This window comes from Rattus norvegicus, chromosome 10, assembly GCF_036323735.1.
Source record: "Rattus norvegicus strain BN/NHsdMcwi chromosome 10, GRCr8, whole genome shotgun sequence".
Taxonomy (NCBI): domain Eukaryota; kingdom Metazoa; phylum Chordata; class Mammalia; order Rodentia; family Muridae; genus Rattus; species Rattus norvegicus.
Window position 1 is genome coordinate 79,552,405 of NC_086028.1, and position 24,937 is coordinate 79,577,341.

The 24,937-nt window shown below is 41.6% G+C and overlaps 1 protein-coding gene across 15 annotated transcripts in view; it reads left to right on the forward strand.

Moving 5' to 3' along the window:
* Spag9 (sperm associated antigen 9) overlaps positions 1-22,305 on the forward strand; it is a 134,399-nt gene extending 112,094 nt beyond the window's left edge. For 9 of the 15 annotated variants that reach the window (XM_063269405.1, XM_063269406.1, XM_063269408.1 and 6 more), the window contains 8 exons: positions 8-75; positions 3,647-3,795; positions 6,126-6,297; positions 8,991-9,104; positions 10,178-10,216; positions 11,212-11,388; positions 13,253-13,402; positions 18,994-22,305. In XM_063269405.1, the coding sequence (XP_063125475.1) occupies positions 8-75; positions 3,647-3,795; positions 6,126-6,297; positions 8,991-9,104; positions 10,178-10,216; positions 11,212-11,388; positions 13,253-13,402; positions 18,994-19,109 (985 nt within the window). In that variant the 3' untranslated portion in view covers positions 19,110-22,305. The remainder of the gene's footprint in view (positions 1-7; positions 76-3,646; positions 3,796-6,125; positions 6,298-8,990; positions 9,105-10,177; positions 10,217-11,211; positions 11,389-13,252; positions 13,403-18,993) is intronic. The other 6 variants (XM_063269407.1, XM_006247146.4, XM_039086384.2 and 3 more) reach the window with 1 other exon arrangement.
* The last annotated feature ends 2,632 nt before the right edge of the window (positions 22,306-24,937 follow it).

Sequence of the window (24,937 nt, forward strand, 5' to 3'; positions counted from 1 at the left end):
TCTGCAGACACGTGAAAGGAATTGTGCTGGTGGCCCTGGCTGATGGCACCCTTGCAATCTTCCACAGAGGACTTGGTGAGTTGTTATAATGTCATAACCAACATGTTGCTTTGCAGAGCATTTTCAAGAAGACTTGCTTACTGCATTTGAAAGAGTGATACCTAAAAAGAGAATGAAGTGTTTTTTGTTTTTTGTGTTTTTTTCTTTTTCTTTTTCTTTTTTCTTTTTTTCGGAGCTGGGGACTGAACCCAGGGCCTTGCGCTTGTTAGGCAAGCACTCTACCACTGAGCTAAATCCCCAACCCCGAGAATGAAGTTTTAAGTGAAATATTTGATGTATATTAGTCAGTGTATGGATGCCTTTGTGGAGATATGTCTTAGGTATTCCTGATGAACAAGTGTGTTTATCAGGATGAACAAAAAGCTGAGCATTTTCTCTGCCCATATATATACATTATCTTTGTGTGTGTGCTTATGATGTATGTACATAGGTGTCCTGTAAGTGAATATGGGAATGCATGTGCCGTGGGGTGTGTGTGTGTTGTGACAGAACAGCTTTGTGTTAATTGTTACCTCCCTACCTTATTCTAGATGGGGTCTTTTGTTATTTACTGATGTGTGTGCCAGGCTAACTGGCCTCCCAAGTTTCCAGAAATTCTCCTTTTTCCCTCTCCTAGGAGAATTGGGATAACAGATGCATGCTACTATCCTGCTTTACATAGATTCCGGAGATCTAAGCTCCATTCTTCACCCTTGCCCAACAAACACTTTGTCTACTGAGCCATCTCCTAAGCTCTCTGATGCCCTTATACAGTATAATACAGCAAGTTTTTCATATATTTAATTAGAAAACATTGGCAAGGATAATTTTTATCCCTTGTTTGTTTGTTTGTTTGTTTGTTTGTTTTGAGGCAGGATTTCTCTGTGTAGCCCTGGCTGTCCTGGAACTTACTCTGTAAAACATGTTGGCCTCAAATTCACAGAGATCCACCTGTTTCTGCCTCCTGACTGCTGGGATTAAAAGTACATGCTATCACATGCAGCCTTATCCGTTTTTAAAAAAAATTTTTTTTTATAAGCATTGATTGGTGTTCTGCCTGCATGCATTGTCTGTGTAAGAGTGTTGGATCCTCTAAAACTGGAGTTGCAGACAATCGTGTGAGCTGCCATGTGGGTGCTGGAAATTGAACAAGGTCCTCTGGAAGAGCAGCGAGAGCTCTTAACCTCTGGACCATCTCTCCAGCACCTCCCTATACCATTCTATCTACTTCATTTAAGAAAAATTTTGTTTTGTTTGAGAAAGGGTCTCACTCTGTAGCCCAGATTGGCCTAGAATTAACAGTCTTCTTATCTTAGCCTCCCAATGCTGAAACTATAAATATATGCCACCAAGCCTGGCTTAAAATCAATTTTTTTTAGATTTATTTACTTTTTAAAAAATATCTATCTGTATGCATGTCTCTCCATGAGTTTGCATGCACTACAAATATGCGTGCTCCCACAGAAGCCAGAGGACATCAGGTCCATTGGAACTGTATTACAGGCAGCTGAGAATCATCTATCATGGATGCTAGGAACCAAACGTGCTCTTAATTGCTTCTAGCTCATAAGCCCCTAGCTATTTTTCAGTCGAATACACTTCAATCATTTTTCCTGTTACATTATTTCTACGACCCGAGACAAATGTAGTGACTTGAGAAAGTCTGTCTCAAGCAGGGCGAATTCAGGAAAATCTGTATCATTATAACTAACCTTGCTATGTGTGTCATCCAAAAGTAATTATCACTAGGTTGAAGGTCAAGCAAATCTGAAAAAAGGGTAAACTAATTGGGTTTTAATGAAATCTCCTGTCCTTATTGGCACATAGATGTGTTAGAGACTCAGGCTCCTGGGGTGGATTTATATGTAGAGATTGCTCACTAATGACTGTCATCACAGAGAGAAGGCCGTATGCTGCTTCGCTCTGGTCTTCTCCAGAATTTTCTGTGTTTAAACTTCACAAACTGTGCCTTAGTTAGAATTTTACTTTTGTGAACAGATAACCATGACCAAGGCAACTCATTTAGTTGGGGCTGGCTTACAGGTCCAGAGGCTCAATCTAAGGCAGGAGCATGGCAGAGTCCAGGCAGGCATGGAGCAGGAGGAAATGAGAGTTCTACATCTTCATCCAAAGGAAAGTAGGAGCAGACTGAATTCAGGTGGCTAACAGGAAAGCCTCAAAGCCCACCTCCGCAGTGACACATTTCCTCCACCAAGGCCACATCTCCTAACAGTGCCACTCCCTTGGCCAAGCATATTTAAACCACCGCAGGCTCTTATGAGGAATTCTGTTGTCTTCTTCCTTACTTGACAGTAATGAAGGAAACGGAGGCCAGCATTTTAATCCCTTACTCACAGACCCTTTAGTCAGTGAAGGACTGGAAAAAGTGAAGTAACAGAAGTTTCAATAAGCAGAATAAAAATTATATTTGCAGAATAAAACAATTATATATTTTAAGGATCAATACCAAGTCCTACTATTTGGTTCAAAAGAGCAAGAGATTTCTAAGGAGTCAGAATGACCAAAAGGTTGAGTATCAGCTTAGGAAGATGTAATTGGTGCTAAAGCTTGCAGAGATATCTGTCACAGGGCTGGTGATGACCGTACTCAAGTATATGCAGCGAGTGCCAACCAAGGGAACCAGCATGACGGGCTTGTAAAGGATGGCAGGTGTAACATAACACAAAAACGCTTGGTTTGAACAGACATAGAAAAACAGGCAGTGGTGGAGCACACCTTTAATCTCAGTACTTAGGAGGTTCGAGACCAACCTGATCACTGAGCGAGTTCTAGAACAGCCAGGGTACACAGAATAGTCCTGTGTCGAAAACCAAAAACAACAACAAAAACACAGAAATGTCATAAAGTCAGGGTTATATTTATTCATTGTCTTTCTGTTAGGCAAAACTACAGACTGATGGGTGATTACACGCATGTGCCATGTCAGCCCTCAGTGTTTCTAATTTCTCAGCATTTTGGATTTCAGAGTTATAAATTATAGTTGCTCATATTGTTTGAATAGTTCCTACCATATTAGCAATGAGTTGCCTTCAGTTTCTACTTAAGAATCCATCAAAATGCAAGTAAGAGAGACATAATCCCCCAAGTAACTATCTGTTCTTGTGCATGTTGTATGTGGGTACATGCTACTAGAGATTGGACCCAGAGTTTTGCGTGTGTGACACAAGTACTACACTTCTAAGTCATGCCTCACGCCCTAAGTCCATTCTAATTCTAAAAAGACTTACCATATTCAGATAAACTATGTCTGATTTGTCACAAAACTGCTCTTTTCTAAAAAATTAGATCTCACGAAGTATCCATTGTTAACCTGGAACTTACGGTATATAATTCAAGATGACCTTGAATTCAAAGAAATCTGCTTGCCTATGACTCCCAGCGGTGGGATTAAAGGTGTGCACCACCAAACCAAACTACATTATCACTTTTAAAAACAGGATTTAAAGGGAATGCACCCAGCCAGTGGGTGGCAGGTTGGAGCAGACCCACAGCTTATACAGGTGGAGGTATACTTAACAGATGGTGCTTTGAGTACCTCACCAATAAGAAGTGGGACACTAACTCTAATCTACCTCTTGCTTTAAAGATGGACAGTGGGACCTGTCAAACTATCACCTCTTAGACCTCGGACGCCCTCATCACTCCATAAGATGCATGACCGTGGTGCATGACAAAGTCTGGTGTGGCTATAGGAACAAAATCTATGTGGTTCAGCCAAAGGCTATGAAGATAGAGGCAAGTTAACCTCTATTTTGTGTACATACTGAATTGGTATTCCCAGAGAGACTCTTTCCCAGGTCTGTGTTTAAAAAGAGCACTTCAGATCTAGCTTTGGGTACCTTAGCTTTCTCTACTACTTTACCTCCCTTGTCATTTTGGGCTATGAGGTTAAGAAATGATGGGGTTTTGTTTTTGTTTTTGTTTTTGTTTTTGTTTTTGTTTTTTTGGTTCTTTTTTTTCGGAGCTGGGGACCGAACCCAGGGCCTTGCGCTTCCTAGGCAAGCGCTCTACCACTGAGCTAAATCCCCAGCCCCTTGTTTTTGTTTTTTGATTAGTTTTTTTGGTTGTTGGTTCTATTTTATTTTGTTTTTAAGGACAGAGGACTCACAAATATATACAAAGATAAAGGTTTGTATATATTTGTGTATGTATTTTATTTGAGTATATGTTTTTTGTTGTAGGGTTTTTTGGTTTTGTTTTGGGTTTTTTGGTTGGTTGGTTGGTTGGTTTGTTTGTTTGTTTGTTTGTTTTGAGACAAAGTCTATCTACATAGCCCTGGCTATCCTGGAACTCACCGTGTTGACCAGGCTGACCTCAGAGATCCACTTGCTTCTGTCTCCTGAGTGCTGGAATTACGTGTGCAATATCATGCTGGTTGAATATGTAGTTCTTGATATGTCTAGTCATACAAGGCTTGGTTGAGAGGGTTCATACGTTTCTTTGCCTCTACCCCATATACATTCAGAATCATCTGGATGTGTATCACAAATTGAGAAATAACAATACAGTGAAAAGTTTTATAAAAACAAGATTTTAAATGTTAGGCACAATGTATCCAATCTTACAGTCTTAAAAAATAATTATAATAGGGAGTTTTAAGGTGAGACTTCTATTTCTTCCTGCCCCATGTCTCATTTTCTTACTTAGGAATCTCACAGTTAATGCTAGATATGATAGCACGCCCCTTATACTGGCTGGTTTTGTGTGTCAACTTGGCACAAGCTGGAGTTATCACAGATAAAGGAGCCTCCCTTGAGGAAATGCCTCCATGAGACCCAGCTGTAAGGCATTTTCTCAATTAGTGATTAAGCGAGGGAGGGCTCATTGTGGGTGGTGCCATCCCTGGGCTGTTTCTATAAGAAAGCAAGCTGAGCAAGCCAGGGGAAGCAAGACAGTAAGTAACATCCCTCTGTGGCCTCTGCATCAGCTCCTACTTCCTGCCCTGTGTGAGTCCTGACTTCCTTTGGTGATGAACAGCAATGTGGAAGTGTAAGCTGAATAAACCCTTTCCTCCCCAACTTGCTTCTTGGTCATGATGTTTGTGCAGGAATAGAAACCCTGACTAAGACACCCCTATAATTCTAGCACTCACAAGGCCAACATCTGAGACTAACCTAGGCTACATAGCAAGACCTTGTCTTGGCAGCCACCCCTTCTGCCGAATCCATCCCACAGGAAACCATGTGGTAGTTATTTTTCATGACTGCTCCTTATACAATGTGGGCTCCTTTTACTTTAGTTACCCATAGGATCTTTCTTCACATTGCGTGTATCAACGCCAAATCCTGACATCACCTCTCTGAACACCATACATGGTGTGGATGGCCAGCATTAATTATTTAAGGTAATCCACTGTATAGTGCTGACCTAACTCCATTTGGTTCTGTTGTTGTTGCCTCACTATTGAGCCACAATCTCACTCTGGCCATGAACTCACAGCAGGTCTCCTGTCTCAGACTACCAAGTGTTAGAATTACAGGTATCAGCTACCACACCCAACTACTCTTTAGTCCTTTGTTTCTATTTGCGTGGGTGGGACTGGTGAGTTGCATTCTATGGTGGGAAAACTTATGGAAGGACAGTCATAGAAGATAAGGACATTTTGGCCCCTTTAATAAACAGTCTTCAGATTGTTGTGCAGATTAGCAGTTTTAAAAAAAAATGTTAAGTGTGTTGGTGTTTTGCCTTCATGTATGTCTGTTTGAGGATGTCTGATCCTCTGGAACTGGAGTGACAGACAATTGTGATCTGCCATGTAGGTTCTAGGAATTGAACCCAGATACTCTGTTAGACCAGACAGTGCCCTTAACTACTGAGTCATCTCCTGCCCCAGATTATTAGGTTTTAAACAACTTCCTGTGAGACAAAAGTAATTTCATTAGTCAAGCGTGGTGGTGAATGCCTTTAGTCCCAGCACTTGGGAGAAAGAAGCAGGCATTTCTCTGAGTTCAAGCCCAGCCTGTTCGATGTACAGTACGAGTTCTAGAACAGCCAGGACTACACAAGGAAACCTTGTCTTGAAAAACAAAACAAACAATAATGTGATTATTTAATATCTCTTCTAGAAATCATTTGATGCACACCCCAGGAAGGAGAGCCAAGTACGGCAGCTTGCGTGGGTGGGTGATGGCGTATGGGTTTCCATCCGCTTGGATTCCACGCTCCGCCTCTATCATGCACATACATACCAACATCTCCAGGATGTGGACATTGAACCTTATGTAAGCAAAATGTTAGGTAAGCTTCCAGAATGTTTTCTTTCTGAAAATCAGTGGGAGTCTTTGTTTTGGTTTGTTTATGCAGTGTTGTGCCTTGTGTGTACGAGCAGATGGACCATGACTACAGCACACCTTCATTTTCCTCTAATGCTCGAGAGTCACTGAGTAAGTTACCACATGATTAGTTAACTTTCATCACTGCAAGTATCAGACAGATATGCTGAAGAATAGCATGGCTCTTGACTAGAATTTGTTTTGTTTTATTTTGTTTCTTTCTCCTTCTTATTCTTTCATCTTTCGATGACCTGGAACTCTGTCAGATTTGAAACTACTTTCAAGTCAAATACTGTGTCTTGATGACTGTCACCTCAGGCCAGGTTACTGTCCTTTTCCCATTTGAGAACCTCGTGCTTCCTAACTTGTCTTCTCCCTACACTAGTCTATTCTCTACATGGGAGTAATGTGCAAAAATACCTAGATGCACTTTGCCTCTAGCCTTCAGGCTAAGTGACATTCAGATCACCACAAGGAGACCTTCTCAGTCTACCCATATTGATTGACAAGTCCCTTCCATTTCAGGGCCTTCACATGCACTATGTGCCCTCACATGAACCGTGAACCCTCACATACACTGTGTCCCCTCTCATGTCCTGTGTCCCCTCACATGTCCTGTGTCCCCTCACATGTCCTGTGTCCCCTCACATGTCCTGTGTCCCCTCTCATGTCCTGTGTCCCCTCTCATGTCCTGTGTCCTCCTGTCTTGAAGGTTTCTCTTGGTCTTTGTTTACTCACTCTCAGGCTCCTCTGTCATATTGAAGAGGGACCTTTATTTAGGTCCTATATTTAAAGAAAACAAAATAAAAAAGGAAAGATAGGGTCTCACTGTAGCCCAGGTTGGCCTCAAACTCACAGATATGTCTGCCTCTGCCTCTTGAGAGCTGGGATGAAAGGTGTGTGTCAGCACACCCAGCTGTCCTTTCCCTAGGTTTAACAGTAGTGCGAGTGCATCCACAGTATGTGAGTTTTGTGTCTACCCTAAGGCAAACCCGGGAACGGCAGGGGCGGTCTCTGCTCTCATTCGCTACTGTACTTACTGTACAATCTAATGCGGATCTTAGGAAAGATCCCTAAGGAAAGGTTGATTTCTCTCAATAACTTTTAATCATTTTTGGTCATCGAACACAGAGAAGCTGACTAATTGTTAACTCTCTCCATAGATCAAGCATGTTAGAAGCATGCGCACATGAATTTTAGAGTTGCACTTTGATTCTTGATTAAAGATTCCTACCTTAAAGCTGGAGAAATGGCTCGTTGTTTAAGAACATTTGTACATTTGCCGCTCTTGCAGAGGACATGGGTTTGGTTCCTAGTAACACAGTTCTAGGGGGTCTGACACCGTTTCTGACTTGAGCTGGTCGAAGGCATACGAGTGGTGTGCATACTTATATGTGGGCAAAGCACTCATACATAAAATGCATCATTAGAGAGACACTTTTCTTTAAAAACTGCTAGCTTAGGCTGAGCAGGACTTATGATCGCTTCTTACATTGCTCATGTGATCAAGGCTGCAATTCTTTGAGTCACTGATGTTTATCTCAAATGTTTCCTGAAAGTGAGAATAAATACAAAAATTCTCTTAAAATACAAAAACTTGGGACTGGAGAGATGGCTCAGTGGTTAAGAGGCACTGACTGCTCTTCCTAGAGGTCCTGAGTTCAAATCCCAGCAACCACATGGTGGCTCACAACCAACTGTAATGAGATCTGATGCCCTCTTCTGGTGTGTCTGAAGACAGCAACAGTATACTCACATACATAAAATAAATACATACATATTTTAAAAATATATATAAACTTGTTCTTCCTAAGTTTTATATATGCCAATTTTTCTAAACTGATTTAGAGCCTAAGTCTGTAAACAAGAAAAAAGGTATGTTTTGTTAGCAAAGAGATTCAGTTTTGTTTTGTTTTTTTCTTTTTTTTTTTCGGAGCTGGGGACCGAACCCAGGGCCTTGCACTTGTTAGGCAAGCTCTCTACTGCTAAGCTAAATCCCCAACCTGAGATTCACTTTTATACATGTAAAGAAATTTAAAGCAAATTAGGAACCTTTTCCCTTTATAAAATCAAATGACATTTGATTTCCCAATCTAGCAAACAAAACTTTGGTTTGTTGTTGCTTCCCTTTGTCTAGTGTTTGGGTTTGATTTGGGAGATATATATATATATATATTTGTTTGTTCTTCCTAAGTTTTATATATCCCAATATTTCAAAATACATATCAAGATACCTTACTTGATATGTATTTTTTTTCTTTGTACCTTCTGTTTGATAAAGTAATGCCAGCCATGTGTAGAATTTTCTTTTTCCATTAGCCTTGACTTGTCAAACAATATAATCAATAAGAGTTTGCTCTGAGCTGAACATGGTGGTGCCTATCCTCAACCCCGGTACTCCATTGTAATTATGCCACTTGTGAGGTAAAGGCAGAAGGATCATAAGTTCAATGTTATCCTTGACTACATAGTTCGTTCAGAGCCATTCTAGGCAAAACACACACACACACACACACACACACACACACACCTTTCAAGCACACATATTTTTTTTTTGTTTGTTTGTTTTCTTTGTTCTTTTTGGACCGGAGACTCCTGGGGATTTAGAATCTTGCTCTAGTTTCTCAACAGACTGTTCTTCCCCTCCCTGCCCTACAGGTACTGGAAAACTGGGTTTCTCTTTTGTGAGGATAACAGCTCTTATGGTGTCTTGCAATCGTTTGTGGGTGGGGACTGGAAACGGTGTCATTATCTCCATCCCATTGACAGAAAGTAAGTATATTTTAAAATAACTGTCACAAGTCAAAGAATTGCAGGGAATAATTGTATCCAGAAGTCAGACTGAGGAATTGTTTAGATTTTGCCAAATCTGTGACAACGCTGAAATCAGTTTACAAACTACAGAATCAGCTCGTAAGTATCTGGACTATTGTCCCTATTTCAATGTTTTCATTGTAGAAAGCCCTTTTTTTCCCTCTCAATTCAGGAGTCATAACACTATTTCATCTGTTATATAAAAGGTCATTTCTCTTGAGTTTTATTATACCAATATTCAGAAACACTACATTTCATTCATCATAGTTTTCACTCACTCTAGCTAATGGTTATGGCTATCCCATTTGTCATATTTGAAGTTTTTTAAAAAAACTTATGGGAGAAATCTCAGATAACTGAGTCTTTCCTTGTATTGAAGACAGGCTGTGTGTTTGACAGGAGTCGGCTTTATTATTTTAGAGAACAAATGTATCTTATGTGTTCCTCATGTGTATTCCAGTCCACTGACCATCCACTGAGTGTTTCTGTATTGCACATGCACAGGCAAGGGAGCAGGAGGGATGCCCTAGGTCCATCAGATAAGTTGACCAACTCCCTTGTTGAGTGGAAGGAGGAAAGGTCACCAGAAGGTGGGTTTGGAGCCCTTACAGACTCCATGGTCTGAGTCCCTCCTTGGTTTTTGTGCAGTTACTTACAGGTCTGCATGTTCAAAGCACTTCTTAAACATAAGACATTCCAAGGTGTCTGAATTACCTTTTCTCCTTAAAAGCGGGTGGCATATAGCTTAATTATTTAAAGGTGGTTTCTTTTGGGTAGACTGAGAGAGAGAAAGTTTTAGTATGCACTCCACATCAATTCTTAGGGTGTTGATTCCATTTCACTGGAATGGCTTCATACAATCATAATAAATCAAATCATTGTTTTTGAGCAAAGGTGTTTGTAGAGGCCTTGGTGAGACCAGGCTGCCATGATTCAGTAGGCCACCTAGAAGAAGCTTAGTGCAGCTCACGGTAACGCTTCTCCTTCCTGTGTGCACCTCCCCACGTCCCTTTCCTCCTCTCTCACTTTAGCTGTAATCCTCCACCAGGGACGTTTACTGGGGCTGAGGGGTAAGTGCACATCCAGAACCAAACTTCTTCCGGCTTCTCGGAGCCACTTTGAGGCTGTCTCCTCGTCTCTAGAGCACCCTCCTGAATGCTGTCCAGTGTCACCCACTCGCAGTCACTGCATTGCAGCAGAATTTTTGTTTTTGTTTTGTTTTTTACTTTAAATGTCTGTCACCCAGCCACAACTGCTCCGCAGCTTAGTCTACTGATCATCTTTTGTTGCAGCTAAACTTCCTTTCAGACTCGGTTTTCCTTACAATAAAAACATGAAACATCTCTTAAAACTCATTAATCTACATTATTTACCCTATTATCAATCATGTTTTATTCATTCACTTACCCATGGAATCAGGGGTATTTTGTAAGTCTGGCCATTCTATAGGAATCCAGCAGACTGTCAGACAGACATAAATGCAAGCGTCCTTGTGAAATTCCTGCTCCTTACCATAGGGGAAAAACCAGAAGATGATCTATGAAGATCTTATTTAAGAGCATGCATTTCAGAACCAAAAAAAAAAAAAAAAAAAAAAAAGGGCTGGGGATTTAGCTCAGTGGTAGAGTGCTTACCTAGGAAGCGCAAGGCCCTGGGTTCGGTCCCCAGCTCCGAAAAAAAGACCAAAAAAAAAAAAAAAAAAAAAAAGAGCATGCATTTCTACTGTAGTCTATATAATGCTTAGTTTCCTTTTAATAAGGCCTAAGAACCAAAACTAAGCAGACTTAACTATGATTCAATTCTGTTGTTTACTCTAATGGTTTTCCTCAGCTTGATAGAATCTTAGTTCTTGCTAGACTGGCAAAATCCCCTACTCCATTCCTGAAGTACTTAAAGATAACCGGCATGCTGTCTTTCTCTCCAGCTTTGTCTTGAGCTGCCGTTGCTGCACTTACATTCTCAACTGGCTGTAGCGCTTAGATAATAGCTAAGGATTAACCAGTAACCTCTTGCATCAGTACTGTTTTCTAGAGGAAAATACTTGGTATTTGGTTTTCTGTTGCAGCAAATAAAACCTCAGGGACTCCAGGTAATCGTCCTGGAAGTGTAATCCGTGTATATGGTGATGAAAACAGTGACAAAGTGACTCCAGGGACATTTATACCCTACTGTTCGATGGCACATGCGCAGCTTTGTTTCCATGGGCACCGGGATGCTGTGAAATTCTTTGTGGCAGTCCCCGGTGAGTTCATTCATTCTGTTGAGGTATCCATGCAATTGTGTCCATCTTCCTTGTGTGTCACCACCCCTCCAAAACACTAAATTACCAGGATTACCCACAATTCCAGTACAATGCCTAAGGAAGCTCTATAATGGAGATGTGATTGGAGTAAAATGGATTTTACTTGAAGTTATTTTGCAGTCTTTCCTCTACTCCCTAAAACAGATATTTTCAGGGTCTTGCTTAGTCATTCTTGGCTACATAATATGGGCTTAAAGTCAGCCTGAAGCACCACAACTTACTAGAGACTAGTTTGAAGCTCACTGTATAGCCCACATTGCCCTTGAACTATCAATACCTCTAATCAGCCTCCATACCATATTGTGTGTGTGTGTGTTGTATATAGTATGCATTTATGCATGCATGTATGAAGGCTGAAGTCAGTGTCAGGTGACTTCCTCTATTTTAAGAGTCCTTTACTGAATCCAGAACTCACTGATTAGCTAAACTGGCTGGTCAGTGAGTGCCAGGGATCCCCTGTCTCCACACATGCACCTGCACCCTAGCACCAGTATTTGTCATAGGCTAATTAGCCTGAAGAATGAGGTCGTATTAGATTCATCATTGTGAATGCTTTGCCTTCTATTGCAGACCCCACTGTAGAAGTTGTTTCTAGCAGGTTTAAGGGATTCCAGAGTGAGCTTGAGTAATGCAGTAATGAAGCCCTATGAGGATCCATCACACTACCCCCATCCACTTTCAATTAAAAACATAAATTTATAGTGCATCACATCGTAGGGCAGTGGCCTACTAGTTCCTAGAGGCATACAGTCTGTGAGATTTGACCAAAGAACAGCCTTTCTCTCTCTCTCTCTCTCTCTCTCTCTCTCTCTCTCTCTCTCTCTCTCTCTCACACACACACACACACACACACACACACACACACACACACACACACCACCTACAGTTCTGGGGATTGGACACCGTCCCTCACACATGCTAGGCAAATGCTTTGCTTTTGAGCTATATCCCCAGCCCATAGTCAGAGGAATGTCTGGAGATTGTTCAGTTGTTCATATTGTGAATAATATGCAGAGGTTTCTCTCTTCTGTGACATTTTATACTCAAAGATTCTTAGAATTTGAACTGTAGAACAAATGACACATTTAGGAGTAATTTTATTTGCATACTCTTAAATAAAAATAACTTTAACCTTTTTTTAACTATAAAGAAAAGGACATAAATTTGAGATATATTTAAAATATTATATTACTTACTTTTCTATTATTGTCTATAAAATACCAGGACCAAGGGAACTTATAGAAGAGTCCCCGAGAGTTGGAGTCCATAATAAAAGTGACAGTGTGACCTCAGGAAGCTAAGAAGTCACATATCTCAGTGGGAGATTTGTGTCTCCCACTGACCTTTGAAGATTATCTGTTCCTGTTTGCTTTAGAGTTGGTTTACTCCAGGTACCAGCGTTCCCAGTACCCTGATGTTGTATACTTTGAGTCTGTGTTAAAGATTTACTTTTTCATTTAACTTTTTTGAGGCAGGATTCCACTGTGCATCCTTGACCAGTCTCAAACTCATTACCTTGAGCAGGCTGGCCTTCAACTCACAGAGATCCTTCTGCCTCTGCCTCCTGAGCCCTTAGACTAAAGGCAGTCAGGGTGCTGTCTACAATATCTTTAATTTTTGAATCAAGATTTCTGTAGCCTATACTGCCTTGAACTCAGGACCATCCTCCTGCCACACTCTTCCTAGTTGCAGTCAGGAATCAACCATATGATTTATTTAGTGTTGGAAAAGTATAGGAAAAACAGCATTCCCTGCCTGCATCTGTGATGGGTGATATTCACTGTTCTGTTTCTGTATAAAATAGGTCAGGTCGTTAGCCCACAGAGTAGCAGTAGTGGAGCAGATCTAACAGCTGACAAAGCAGGCTCGTCTGCACAGGAGCCCAGTAGCCAGACGCCCTTGAAGTCTATGCTTGTCATCAGTGGAGGAGAAGGCTACATTGACTTCCGAATGGGTAAGTCTTTGGTTCTGGGAGGTCAGTTCCTACTGTGCTCTGTGAGCTGGGTTTTCACTCAAGGTGAATAAGAAATCACTCTGATGATGACTTATAAGTTCTCTTTGAATCTTTTACTTGGAGAAGGATTTTGCATGTTTTTCTGCCTCTACATATATATGTGTGTGTGTGTTTCTTTCATTAAAAAGTCATTTGAAAGAACATTGTGAGTTGCAAATGGCCCACATTAAGGTTGTGTAAAGAACTGAAGAATCAAATGGCCTTCAGCAAACTATCCATCCTTACATAACCTTTTTTCTTACACACAAAATAAGGAAATAAAAATACTTCATAAAGCTTGATGTGAAAATTATTTTATCTGTTCACTTTCTCACCTTGTGCCTGTCAGCCTTAAGATTGATCAGTCCCTCATTCTCTTTTAATAGATTTTTTTTTAGGTGAGGTCTCTCTATTATGCTGTCCTAGAACTGGCTATGTAACCAGGCTGGCCTCAGATTCAGAGATCTGCCTGCCTCTCCCATCTAAGCACTGGGATTAAACACTTTCTTCCTTTCAGTAGGTCTTATAGACCAGCACAGAACTAAGGTTGTTAACAGTTAAAATACTGTAAATGTTGTGGTGGACACTTGTTAGTTCTTCCCATGGTGGGAAGATAAGGCAGAGAAGAAATGATGCTTGAGTCAGCTCAGATGGTGGTAAGCTAAAGGCCTCTTTAGGGAACAAGTTGGTGAGGAGAGGATTAGCAGTCCTGATTTTTAAAAAAAAAACAATGGCTCTACTGAGGTGATGCTGTTTTGTTTGCTTTTTGTTTGTTTTCCAATGTCGGGTATTGAAACTAGGACTTCATTCATGTTAGACAAATGTTTTACCACTAGGCATAGCATATACCCCAGTCTAACTAAAGATTTTAAAAGATTAAATCCATCTTAAAGACAATCTTTTAAATAGATGATAGGAGAGAGTATAAATCTTGTATCTAGAAAGGAAAGTGAGCTGAGTTATTTATGAGTATATGCTGTGTGTTTAGACAGAAAGAAGGAAGAGAAATAGAAAATATTTTCCCCAAGTATCTCAGGCTTTCTATTGCTGCAACAAGACACCATGAGCACAGCAGCTGTTGTAAAAGAGAGCATTTACTCGGGGCTGGTCTACTGCTCAGAGATTTAGTCCATTCTCGTTATGGCGGGAGCTTGATGGCACACATAGAGACAGGAGCTGAGAGTTCTGATCGGTAGACAGCAGATACTGGAGCTGGCTTGAGCATCTAAAACCTCAAATGGTACCACACCGCCACTAATGCCACTCCCTGTGAATCTATGGGGGCCATTTGCATTCAGAGCACCACGAGTAAAGTTTGCGTTTATCTTTTAAGCAAAGGAGAATTGCAGAACTTGAAATGGAGGAGCAGTGTGTTTAGATTTGGGTAGAAGATATTTAGGTTCAATGGAAATGAGTTAGAAAAGGTGGATATCTGAGTCAGCTGATAATGGTGGAGACAGAGTAGCATGGTGAGGACTCCTTAGCTAGTAAACAGAGCTCACTCAGAGCACTGTCTAAATGAGAGCAGCCTGAAAGTGCGGAGGAAAAAGAAGTACAAATGCTTGCTTGGTAAAAAGAAACACTAGTCTAATAAAAGCCGTAGTAACTTAATGACTTCTCAAACAGAAGTTATTAAATGCTTGTAGAGAAACTAAGGAAGTCTATCATAGACGAAAAACACAGGGCCTTATCAGTGGCAGTGTACCACAGATAAACCAGAACATGGAAAGTGGGAGGCTCACGGCATACTTGTGTGGGACAGAGATATTAATGTAAAATTTAGAGATTGATGCCAGCAAGAACAGCAGAGTTTTAGAGCATTTCATGGAATGTTTTATGGAATTTATTTCAAGAATGTTGTGACTTATAGAAAGGAATTAGAGGCAGTGTCCTTAGCGAGGGTGGCTGTAGCTGTCTCTGGGAGTGCAGTGTGGCAGTTGGAGTCAGACCGAAGAGCCTGCTCGAAGAGCCTGCTCGTGGGCCTCTGTAGTCGTCCACCTCCACTAAAGGTTTTCCGTTGCAGATTCTGCAATAAAAATTGCTTAACCAGGTGTGTCAATATCTCTAGTAATTCAGAATACACTTGTGTTTTAAGCAGACCCTAATTTTAATAGTGAATATGTTGTTTTGTTTTTAAACAAAGCATGGTAGTAAATGCTTTTAAATCTCAGCACCCTGGGAGACAGAGACCGATAGCGCCAGGTCTAAGTAGTGAGTTCCAGGACACCAGGGGTACAAAGTGACCCGCTCTCTCGAAAAACCAAAAGAATAACAACAAAAACACCTTGAATTTAATCCTGTTGCTGTTCTTATTCATTTTCTGTAATGTTTTAGCAATAAGGAATTTATCTCAGAAGTCCCATATTTATAAGGGCTCAGCTTGAATTATAGGACATAGAGACCCTAGGAAACAAGATATTAACAGGCTCCAGAATAGCTTAGCAGGCAAGTAACCAGCAACATTTGTCTCAGCCACTTCGTAGCTTGCTGTTGTTTTTTGAAATAGGATCTCGTTGTATGGCCCTTATGGCTTGCAATTGGCCTCTAGACCAGTCTGGCCTAGAACTCACAGAAGTTTGCCCACCTTTGCCTGAGTGCCAGGGTTAAGGGTGTGCCCCTCAATACCATTGTAATGTTTAAAATTTAAGAGCCAAAGTTGGAGCTGGAGAGATGGCTCAGTGGTTAGGAGCCCTACCTGCTCTTCCAGAGGAGCTCATTCTATCCCCAGTACACACTTAGAGGTTTATCCAATTGTATAGGATCTGGTACCCTCCTCTGGCTTTCTTGGGCACTGCATATACATGGTGCATAAATATGCTGGTAACATACCCATATACATAAACTAAAAATAAGCCTTAAAAAACAAAAACAGTTGGAGCTAGAGAGAAAACTCAATAGTTAAGAGCACTGTCCTTTTCCAGAGGTCCTGAGTTTAATTCCCAGCAACTACATGGTGGCTCTAACCTTATCTGTGGGATGCCCTCTTCTATCTGATGCAAATAAAGTGTTCGTATACATACATAAATAAATCTTTTAAAAAATGCAGCTGGGTGGTAGTGGTGCACGCCTTTGATACTAGGCAGAGATAGGCAAATCTGTGTGAGTTTGAGGTTAGCCTGGTCTAACAGCCATAGAGGTTACACAGAGAAACCCTGTCTTGAAAATCTAAAACCAGGGTTGGGGATTTAGCTCAGTGGTAGAGCGCTTGCCTAGCAAGCGCAAGGCCCTGGGTTCAGTCCCCCGCTCTGAAAAAAAATAAAAAAATTAAAAAAAATTTAAAGCGAAAATCTAAAACCAACCAAACAAGGAGCAAAACCTTTTTTTCTTAACATTTGGTTCTATTACTTGGAAGAACTTGACTTTTGACCTGACCATGCTCACTCTGTATTTTGACATTAATGTGAAAAAGCTGTGTGTATGGGAGATGTAGGGGAAATGGCTTGCAGAGAAATGGGTATATATTCTATTGCTTCTCTTCCTCTATTTTTAGTCAATAGTGTCATTTTCTCCTGAGAAATTCAGAATTCCAGTGCATCAGTGGAATATCTTTGTTTCTTAGTATGCACAGTTTTAGGATTCTGCTGAAGAATTCATCCCACTAAACAAGTTGTCAGCTGGAGTGTACCAGAATAACCGTGCTCTGCACAGCATAGGTGACAGCTGCAAGTCTGTGGGGAGGAGCAGCAGTACTTCTTCAGTACTCATTGTCTTCATTGGAGAATTTACCCCAAAAATCAACAGGATTTCCTGGGCTGTAGAGGAATTTTAATGCAGCAACATGGCTGCTCTGACAAGGGATCACATCCAAAGATACGATCTGGCTAGAATATACACATTCAGTCCATCTGGCTGGCTTACAGACAAGCACTTAGTACATACCTTTACTTCCAAACAATGATGTCAAATTGCGGGACAGGCAGTGATGAATCAGAGAAAGATTTGACAGAATGAATCACAGATAGGATATGTCCAGCTCTCACAACAGAAGGAAAGAGATGCTACTTAAAAACCAGAGAAGGAGACAGAGTCAATTGAATCCATTTTAGTTTGGAGCAGTTTAGTTTGTGGAGTTCACAGGCAGTCTTTCCAAGAACAATTCAGTAAGAAGCTGAGAGAAGCCAATTTGAATCAGTCAACTTGGAGAGGAGTTTGACCCAGAACAGCTGAATTGAACCGGCCAGCCAGATTTCAGGAAGAGCTAGAAAGTGTGAGTTTATTTAGTAAGTTATTTAGTAAGTCTCAGAGGCTGAAACATTCTAGGCCTAGGTTAGATGGAGGCTGGTAGTTGAAACCTTCAAGGTCCAGGCTTGCAGAAGATTAGATTGTACAGAGGCTAGAGGCTTGCAGGCCTAGGGATAGTTAGGACAGAGAAGGAAATTCTTATCACTTCATCTGAGGAAATAAACGCAAAATTTACACTGGGTCTTATTTAATATGCTCCGTATTTCTGTTCTCTTAACTTGATATAAACAAGAGTAGAATGTGTGCTCTGGATAAACAAAGCTCACCATGTTTGCTCTTCGCCTCCCATTTCTGTGATCCTCTGTGAACAGACATGTGGGGCTCGAATAGGTTTGCTCCCCACAGACTCAGGTGTATGCAGGCTTGACCATAGGGAGTGACAGTGTTAGGAGGTGTGACCTTGTTGGAGGAAGTGTGTCACAGTGGAGGTGGGGTTTTGAGGTCTCCTATGCTCAGCCTCTGCCCAGTGTCGAATCCAGGCTCGTGCTTGCCTTTGCATCAAGAAGTTGAACTCTCAGCTCCTCCAGCACCACACCTGCCTCCATGCTGCCATGCTTCCTGCCGTGATGATAATGGACTGAACCTCTGAACTATAAACCAGTCCCAATTAAATGTGTGCCCTTATAAGAGTTTCCTTGGTCATGATGTCTCTTTACAGCAATAAAATAAGCCCCTAAGACAGACATGTTATAATGACTGTCCAGCATTGTGAGCTGTCCAGCTTTCGTGTATGAGAGGAAAAAGGAATCTCAGAAGTCAGGCAGTAGTTTGGGTAAGTATGGGTGAAGATACTGGCTCTGGTATTTTTTGTCATTAGTGTGTATTTTTGTGTGTATGTGTACATACACTATGGCAGGGTACATACATTATGGTATACATTTGGAGATCAGAGGGCAATTTGTGTGAATCAGTCCTCTCCACTGTGTGGTGGTAAAGGCTTTACCCACTAAACCATTTCACTAGCCCCAACTCCTCTTTTACTTTTTTTTTTTTATTTGTGTGTGTCTGTGTTTGTCTGTCTGTCTCTGTCTGTGTCTGCGTATGGCTACCCTCGGAGGCCAAATGAGGGAGTCAGATCCCCTGGAACAGTAGTTACAGGTGGTTATGAGCCACCTAACAGGGGTGCTGGAATCAAACTCAGGTCCTCCAGAAGAATTTTAAGTGCTCTTAGCGTCGAGCCACCTCTCATCTCCCCACGCCCCTGGGGTTCCTCACTGTGTTCTCTGAGGAGAAGTGGACCACGCTTTGTGCCCTCCAGGTCACAGCACCTGTATTCAGCCTAACTGCAGTTTTCTTTTATGATCCATTAGGTGATGAAGGTGGAGAATCTGAACTTCTTGGAGAGGATCTTCCACTGGAACCTTCAGTCACCAAAGCAGAAAGGAGTCACCTGATAGTGTGGCAGGTGATGTGTGGCAATGAATGAGTCCATGAGAGACAGGTGGAGATGAGGACGTTGCCTCTTCTGCATGGTTTCTTTTCCCTTTTCCCTTTTCCCTTTTCCCTTTATTTAATGCTCTTTTCGTGAAAGACATTTCACCACATAATATGTGAGCATTTTTTTCCCTGTTACCTTTATGTCACAAAATCTGTTCTATGGTAACAATACAGAGAGGAGCGAACTGGCTTACTGCACCAGTGTTAATAGGAAATTTCAGTATATCATGAACAAATCAAAGGTTTACTTTCTGCAAACTGGTGAATTACAGAGAGCAATCCAGATGTGGTTTGCTCTGCCACAGTCTAATGTCACTCACTTAATTGATGAAGTCATGTTTTACCTATCACTAATAATGAAACTAATGGAAAAGACTTAATAAATGAAATTGTACTGTGAAGTACAATAGAGTTTTTCCCACTGTATTATAGAATTGACACACTAATATCAGAAGGATTATCAGGAATTATCTGGATGTCCCAAGAGGGCTAAGAGCTAACTGTAAATTACTTTAACTTTCACTTTCAATCCTGACAAATCTTGTTTATATGGTATATAAAGCTTTGTTTTCATCAGACTTGGGGGGTTTTTTATTAAAGAAATTAAGGCTACACTATTTAAATAAAATTTCTTGTTCCTGTCTCATTAGAACTCAAAAATTTATGAAGCCTGCTTCTCTGAATATTCTCATTTTTTAGATTAATTTCACCCATTTTCATACTGACATTTAAGAAATGTATTATCTGAAGTTTAGGAAATATTCTGGGAAGTGCAGAGGACACTTCAATATTGGAAGGATGTTCTAAAAGGAACTCGTGTTTTGTACTCCTTGTCCTAGAGGATGGTGGTAGTGGATTCAGTTTTTTCCATGGAAAAAATGTACCTGTTAGCTACATGTCCCCAGGCTTCTCTTAACGTGTCAAGGAGGGGACACTGTGGTGGCTGTGGATTCTGCCCCATTTGCTGAATGCTGAATGATTAGAAAAGTTGGTTTGTTTTGCTCTGTATAAAACTACCAAACACCTAGTGCTTGCTTGGTATAAATAATCTTCAGCATTATCCCTGCTTCACGCCATCTCCCGGGGAAGCGCCCAGCACCATACATGGCATCCAGTTGAGAAAGTGGGTTCACATCTAGCTTTGACCGGTAACCTTAGGAGGCTTCAAAAGCCATGATGCTATAGACATGCTCCCTGAAAATGTGTGGTTTACCTTTCCTTACCCACCGCTGCGAACAAAGGTAAACATGATTGTATGTGGCCTCTTAAAGGGACGCCAGAAACAGGTCCTCTGTCACTGGAAGGACCACCTCACAGACAGGAAACCCAACACAGGTCTCTAATTGTCTGAGTATCCTTGATACCGGGGATTTGCCCCAGACTGTGATACAGAACTATATGTAACAAGTATGCCAGGGGTTTTTTCACACGTGTATGATTAGGCTAGATCCTAAAACACATAGGACCTAGTGAGCATGGGAGGCTTTTGTATCATTAAGCACAGTGGGCACACTCTAAAATTGTAGCCCTGTATGTTTTAAAAGAAAAACATGTGTTTTGATAAAGCTGTACAAAGAGTAATATTTTGTTTGATCTACTAATTCATTTTTCTTTGGAGCAAACCACTTTTCCTTAGCTTGTTTGCTATGCTTTTATTTTAAATCTGAGTCATTTGGGGCAAATACTTTTAAAAATCATTATTAACATTTATTGGAAATTATAAATTCATAAGGAGACACAAAAGTTTTGGGGAATTTTAGTCCCAAGAAGTGTCCCTTTGTCAGACCCCCTCATCATTGTTCAGAAGCACTTACACGTGTGTGTGGTCCAGAGTAACTCAGGGAATTGGAAGCTAAAGAATGCGTTACCCTGGTTTAATTGTTTCTTTGAATTTAATGATGTTGACCTCACTTGCAGACTATAGGTGCATGGTGATTTTAGCTAAAGACCTCAAGTCGCTGGGGCCCTGTGCACTGTTTCAAAGCCTGGAGAAAGCAGGAGTGCCTGCACAGCTTGTTTTAAGGGCTGCGCTTGCATTTGGAATTCTGCTTCTCTTCCCCCATAACACATATGTTCTTGTGGTGTTTATTTTGGTGAAGGGGGTGATCTTTGGCAGAAATACCAGGATATATGCTGCTTGCAAACAGTGACAGGGTCTAAATTGCCATTGTCACCACAGGGCCAAGAAGGCTCGAGTGCCTCTAGGCAGCCTCACAGGCAAAAACAAAACAAAACTGACTTTTAAAGGAAGAAAATAGAGCACTAAGAGTTCTCATTTTGTTACATCTGGGTTATATGGGTTATATATGAGGCTGAACCCCACGAATTACCAGTGTACTGCCATTGCTGGTCTGTAGAAACAGCAGCACTGTGTGTCTCAACCTAACACCATAGGAAGTGCGGGTTAAATTTCTGGGAAGCAAAAGGAGGGAGACTGCTTTCTAGAACTCAGTTTTGAGAATATCTGTCTCTAACTCATGTAGATCCAAACTTGTATCTCTTACAAGCTGCAGCTTGGGGGGTGGCGTATAAAACACTTCAGCACAGAGCAGTGCAGCTCACCTCTATGCGGGTGGAGTGTGTTTACTGTGGAAAGTTTGGAATATACTCTCACCCTCTGGAGCTGAGAGGAGACTTAATGTGCAGCCTTTGTAACAAACCTCCAGAGAAGGTGTGTCTTGCAAATGCCATGGAAATGGAGATCTGTTTCCTAGTAAGTATTAGGACTATTACCAAAGCACTCGGCCAGATTTGGGTTCTTCTTAATCATGTTGGAAAAGAGGCTGATTGCATCCCACTTTATAAGATGGGAAAAAAGGAAATAAATGTTGAAATTATAAATGCTTTTCTAACAGGGTTGTGCTATTCTGTAACACTAATTGTCTTTCTCTTAAAAATGAAGTTTTATTAATAATTTTATCATATATTTCTCAATATTTGAATATGTTTTAACTGTTTGTGTCCTAAATTTGTTTTCATTCTAGAAATCCAGAACTTTACTTGCCTCATTAAATTGGGTTCTAGAATGTCCCATTTGCTGTCTTTAGAGGCCAAGGCTTCGTTTCTATGCGTAAAAGCTCATTTAGCGATGTAGTTATTTCAGTATTTATTTCTATTATGGAATCCCTGGGGTTCGGAATGTAACTTTGTACATGAAATATATATAAATATGTATATGAAACATATGTGAAGTCTCGTGTGCTTTGTTTTTATCTTTCTTGGGGCTCCAGACTTGCTTTTTATCAGAAAGTCCAGCAATATGTCCTGTAAACCACGTCATTTCTGAGAAACGAGATCATGGTTGTTTGGCACTAGGGACATTTAGACCTGTCTGTGGCTCCTGAGTACACACATGGCACTGGTCAGGAGGGCATTTAGTTGACAGGCAGAAGTGCTAAGTGAGACCTGCCCTGAGCCTCCTTCCTGCAGTTTATCACTCGTGGTAAGACGCGCTGACACGCCTGACAGACAGACAGACTGTTCAGAGATGTGAGAGCATGATTACAGAGGACGCCATGATTGTAGCACAGTGTGAGTGCATGGGTTAGTGCAGCCGCATTTATTGTTACACCAACGTGATTTGATTGAAGATGGGCGAGATTTGGTGGACGCCGAGATTTGGTGCCAGTGAGGGAAGGTGCTAAAGATCAGTTCCCAGTCCATATGATAGAAGGAGAAACATGACCCCTACGAGTCATCTTCTGACCGTGGCGCGCGCGCGCATGTGTGTGTGTGTGTGTGTGTGTGTGTGTGTGTGTGTGTGTGTGTGTGTGTGATCTGCCTGGGATGTGGCCTGCCCCCACACATACACACACCAGGGGATAATTTTAAAAATTAAAATTTAACAGAAGTGGAGTTCTTCCTTTTCCCTCCTCTTCCTTTTCTCCTCCTCCTCCTCGCCTCAGACTGTAGACACTCACATTCTTTCCCTCTTACTGCTAGGATTTAGAATCTGCACTATCATGGCTAACAGAGGCTGCTATTACCACTTCTTAATAATAATAATGGCCTCTATTTTTTGTTTTATTCTTTTAAAACAGGCTCTCCCTTATTGGCCTGGGCTTGCTGCACACAGTAGGTTGGCCTTGAACTCACAGGGTAAGAGACTGCCTGTCAGCAGGTTCCTGGCCATCCATGGGGTTGGGTTAGGAAGGGTTAGAATACTTAAAGAACTTCCAGTTTACCTAAGCAGACACGGAGCCAGATAGTTTAGCTCTCTTTTGGCCAGCTGGAAGCAGCATAACGGCTTCCACCCACAGAGATAAAGAGTTGTGATTTGAGTCTAGGCCCTAAAATAGAGGAGGACAAAATATGCCCAGACTCTGGGTACAGCAGTCTCGCCCATAAGATGCAGTTCTCAATCTGGCCAGAAGGGGGAGGTATGGCCATGATCTGCCCTGAGAGCCATTGCACAACAGGGTTGTTCCTGCTTTCATCTCAGAGTTACCCAGGTGATTCTGACTCTGAAGTTGGTAACATTTGCTTAGGAGAATGGAGCAGCCTCGCTGGAGTCCCAAACATCTTGTTTCCTAGGAGACAAAGCTTCCTTCATTCTCTGCCCTTTGTGTGGTTAGCTCTGTGAGGTTCCCCCATCTCAACTTCACGGTCCTTATTTTCTGATTCAAGGCCAGTTGAAGATTAGGATAGGGTAAGCTTGATGCTACCCCAGTATTTCCCCTCATGAAGCCTGTGTTGCTTGGCAAGACGATTCCTTATAGTTTTTATGGGAAGGGGTCATTAGCTTCATACCTAGCATATTTTATGATATCTAGTTTTTCCAAGTTCATAGGCAATGTGCAGAGAACCTCTGTGGACAGCATTACTGACCCTGTGTTATCCAGAGGCCTGACCTTAGAAAATGCCGTGTCTTTTGATAGACAGATCTGACAGATAAGAAGGACTGCAGTGGCTAGAGAAAGCAGATTAACTGGGCATGGAGCTGCTGCACATGGAGGTTGAGATCTGCATTTGAGTCCCAGTCAAATGTTATTCTGAAAGTTAAACACAGGAAGACTACTACATTTTACATCTAAGAGCTAATTTCCTCCCTATGCAGACAGAGAAGCATGCAAAGCATGGTCAAGGTGACATTTTTAGATACCATTCAAGCGTACTTGATACCTGTTGCTCATAATGCTTTATAACAAGAAACAAACTCAGTACATGAGTGGAGCACTGACCCAGAACGAAGGAAAATTAACATCATATGTACAACAGGGAATTGGGGGGGGGGGGATGGGGTCCAGAAGGTTTCTATGCTTTTGATAGGATTTTAAAGCATAGCATCACTCTTCCCAAGCAAGAAGGCAAAGTTTCATCTTTGGAGAGGTCAGCAGGTTTCTCAGGCACAGACGCCCCGAGACTCTGCAGTTAGCAAGACACCCGTGTCCTGTTGTGCGGGTGCCTCAATCTCTTCTTCCTGTTGCCTTTGTCAGCAAGCCTACCTTCTTAGACCTTTGCCTCATCCCACACAGAGGTCTGTGGTTTGAGTTCCAAAATGCAGAGTGAATTTTCAGCTACCGGCCTTTCATGCTCTTTGGTTTGGTCTGCAGCTGTGGGGAAGCTGCCCAGAGGTCTTCACAAAGGACTAGGAGCAGCAGTGTAAGGCTTTGAACACGGGTGAGATTTGGTGGATGCCGAGATTTGGTACCAGTGAGCTGGCACAGTAGGGGAAGGTGCTTAAGATCAGTCCCCAGTCCATATGATAGAAGGAGAAAAATGACCCCTATGAGTCATCTTCTGACCTTGGCCCGTGTGTGTGTGTGTGTGTGTGTGTGTGTGTGTGTGTTTGTTATTATTACCAACAGGTGGCTTTAC